The following is a 3,249-nucleotide window of genomic DNA, read 5'->3' as shown; positions in this document are numbered from 1 at the left end:
AGTCGATAGTTCAACAGCGATTGTTGTATAAAACCAAAAAAAAAAAAGGAAAAAAAATTAGTTTGTAATCATTATATATCATTGATAACATTTACCGGTATAATAAACTGACAGGAGTGTGTGGACTGCCTGGTATCCTTTACACAGGCACTTTTTTTTTTCAAATAAAGGAACTTAAGTCGGTATACCCAACACTGATTTATTATTATTATTTTAACTTTAAGAGCCGGTATTCTCTATTCCGGTTATTTATAACTAGTAAAACGGGTTAAGGATATATTTTTTTAAAAAAATTAAGTATAAATGTCAACTCAGGGATATTTTATAAAATAAAAGAAAGATATCGAAAAAAAAGTAATGCATTGTTTCTTTCACCGCTATCATCCTGTTTCATGCCTTGCCTCAATAATATTGTGATATACAGCATCTAGGTAAGGTATATTATAATTCTCATATTTCATATTTAGTTTAAAAACTACAGGCATTGTATACAATACCGGCGTTTCCTATATTACCGGTAACGCTTATATGCTAACAGTGAACAATAATAACATCTTTATTTTACTTTTTCTTTTTTAGGCTGCCACAGCCAGTCAATGCGTGTTTAGTAAAGTGAAAAAGGTAAACCAGTGTTTTCAAATTTTGTTTTAAATAACTCATTTTTAAAATGTATTATTTACTTTAATGTTTAGATTTGCAAGTATGCATTCTAATTTTAAGTTTTTATAAATTGTAATAGTAAGATTAATAATTTAAATTATAATAACAAGGTTTATAAACTACTGGGGTACACTGGGGTGCAAATTTTTTATTGCATTTATACAAATACTTGATCTTGCCTAATTCGGAATAAGGATTGCAAATCCGAAATTAATTTTGCTCCTAAAACTACGGATTTTTTAAATCACATTTTTAGTCCATTTTTTGTGGAAATGCACAAGTTTAAAACGTTATATATAACAATATATAACAAGGTGTTCCGCAAATGTTGCGACAAACTTCAAGGGTAGTTAGGTCACATCATCAGAATAAAAATTGAAAAGGAACCCATGCCCGGAAATGCCGTAATACGCGGCTTGGAGTACTTTCCTATTTTGGCCTGTTCAGAAGCACACAAATAAAAAGTTTATAATGGAGAACGCACTTGGCGGCTTATGACGACATTTCCGGGGATTGGTTCTAATGCACTTTTATTCCTGATGATGTGCCCTAACTCTCCTAGAAGTTTGTCGTAACGTTTACGGGAATCCCTGTTATATACAACTTTATCTAATCTTTAATCTTGCACATATATAACATCTTTAAATTTGGACAAAATATCGAGTAAAAATTTAATTTTAAAGATAAAGCTAGCTTGCAGAGAAATACAGATTGCAAATTTGAAATCAGCAATGCAAAAGTATCTAAGATCTGTTAGAAAAAAAAGTTTCCCCCTTGCAATTCCTTATTAATTTTTTAATAGTTTTATTTATTTAAAGATTATTTTTTATTGATTTTTACTTTAGAATCAATTTACAGTAAAATTAAATTCTTTGAAATTTTTTGTTCATGTCAATTTAAATGCTTGTGAATAAAAATTGAAAATACATTAACAAACTGCTGTGAATAAACATAGCCATTGACTTATAGAGCAGTAAAATTTAAAAAATACATAATGTGGCAATATTACTATTAATTCAATTTTTTCCACCCTCAATAAAAAATTTATACTTTGATAAGTATCAAAGAACATTAATTAAAAATATTATTAATTTTAAAAACATAAATATTTGCAAAAGTGCTAAAATATGATTGTAACAAAAGGGGCTGATCCTTAAAAATACGAAATTATAATTTTATCTCTAACCAGCGATACAGCATCGCCGTACCTGGCACAGTTTGTCTAGCGAAATATTTTGTTATCAAAAATAAATAAAACTATTAAAATAAATAAATAAAGCTGATAAAACTATCTCGACTTTAATATTTGTTTTAAATTAAAGTTATGAGCAAACAAATAAGAAAACACAATTTTAAAATTCTTAACATCATTTTTCTTTTCTCTGTACCCTATCCAACCTTTCCTCTATATACCGACAGGGGAACATATACACAGAAGAGGCATTACATTATGACCACCCTCCATCTATGACAATTGACTCGGCCAGTCTTTCATGGTTTCTCGCCCAGGAACAATGTTTTCATGGGGCACATTAGGACCCATAATCCTCATAGAACAATCCCTGACGTCTGTAAGCCACTTGAACATAGTTGCAAACCAGGTTCACCCATTTATGGCAACAGTTTTTCCTGCGGGGGATGGTGTTTACCAACAGGATAATGCACCATGTCATAAGAGTCGAATCGTCGAGGAACATTCCAGTGACTTTCAAGTCATGTCCTGCCCCCAAATTCACCTGACCTTAACCCAATAGAGCACTTGTGGTCCGACTTGTAAAACCAAATTCGTGCTGCCACGCTACCCCCTCGCAATGTGAGGGAATTGCAGGACCAGTTGGTGAGCGCTTGGTACCAGATACCTCAGACTACCTATCAGCACCTTGTGGAATCAGTGCCACGGAGGGTGCTAGCAGTTTTTAGGGCTAAAGTGATCCTACATGTTATTAGCAGGGTGGTCATAATGTAAATATATATATATATATATATATATATATATATATATATATATACATAATTTTTCTATTTATTTATTATTATCATTATTATTGTTTTTTCTAAAATTTCCTACCAATTTTGAATCAGAAATACTAATAAAGCAAGAATTTTTAAAGCAAACATTAAATTTCTAGCTAAAATGTTTTACTTCCATTTGTATTCGGTTTTGATAATTAGTCATATACCGAGATACAAAAAGATTAATTAATTTAGATCTGTTAGGATACTTTCAATGTTTAACTATAAATGAATTCTGATATTAATTGCTGTTTGTATTTTTTCTTTTCAGATTTGTGACAGTGAGGTAAAAAAACTGTAACTTGTCACATATATTTGTCTGTATTTTAATTTACTTTTCAATAAAGTAAATAAACTTTGAAGGATGTATTATTCATTCTACCTAATAGAGTAACATTTAAAATGTTGTAACACAAGGGAAAATCGAAAATTAAACTAAACAAACGTCATCACAAGGACAATTCCGGTTAACAAACAAAACTCAAAAGTATATCTTGTTTAATACCTTCACCACTTGGACTGAACCCCTGACCTTAGGATCTGAAGTATGTCTGCCTAACAAACTTTACAATCGAT

At 30.5% G+C, this 3,249-nt stretch overlaps 1 protein-coding gene across 1 annotated transcript in view; it reads left to right on the top strand.

The window, feature by feature from the left end:
* Window positions 1–3,035, top strand: part of LOC107444959 (uncharacterized) — a 9,962-nt gene extending 6,927 nt beyond the window's left edge. Inside the window, exons 6-7 of the mRNA XM_016059248.4 lie at window positions 580–621; window positions 2,945–3,035. Of these exons, the coding sequence (XP_015914734.2) occupies window positions 580–621; window positions 2,945–2,974 (72 nt within the window). The 3' untranslated portion in view covers window positions 2,975–3,035. The remainder of the gene's footprint in view (window positions 1–579; window positions 622–2,944) is intronic.
* Window positions 3,036–3,249: the final 214 nt, after the last annotated feature.

Source organism: Parasteatoda tepidariorum, chromosome 7 (genome assembly GCF_982258835.1).
Source record: "Parasteatoda tepidariorum strain Cologne lab strain chromosome 7, Ptep-v5.0, whole genome shotgun sequence".
In the NCBI taxonomy this organism is placed as follows: Eukaryota; Metazoa; Arthropoda; class Arachnida; order Araneae; family Theridiidae; genus Parasteatoda; species Parasteatoda tepidariorum.
This window is presented reverse-complemented; position numbering and strand designations above follow the sequence as displayed.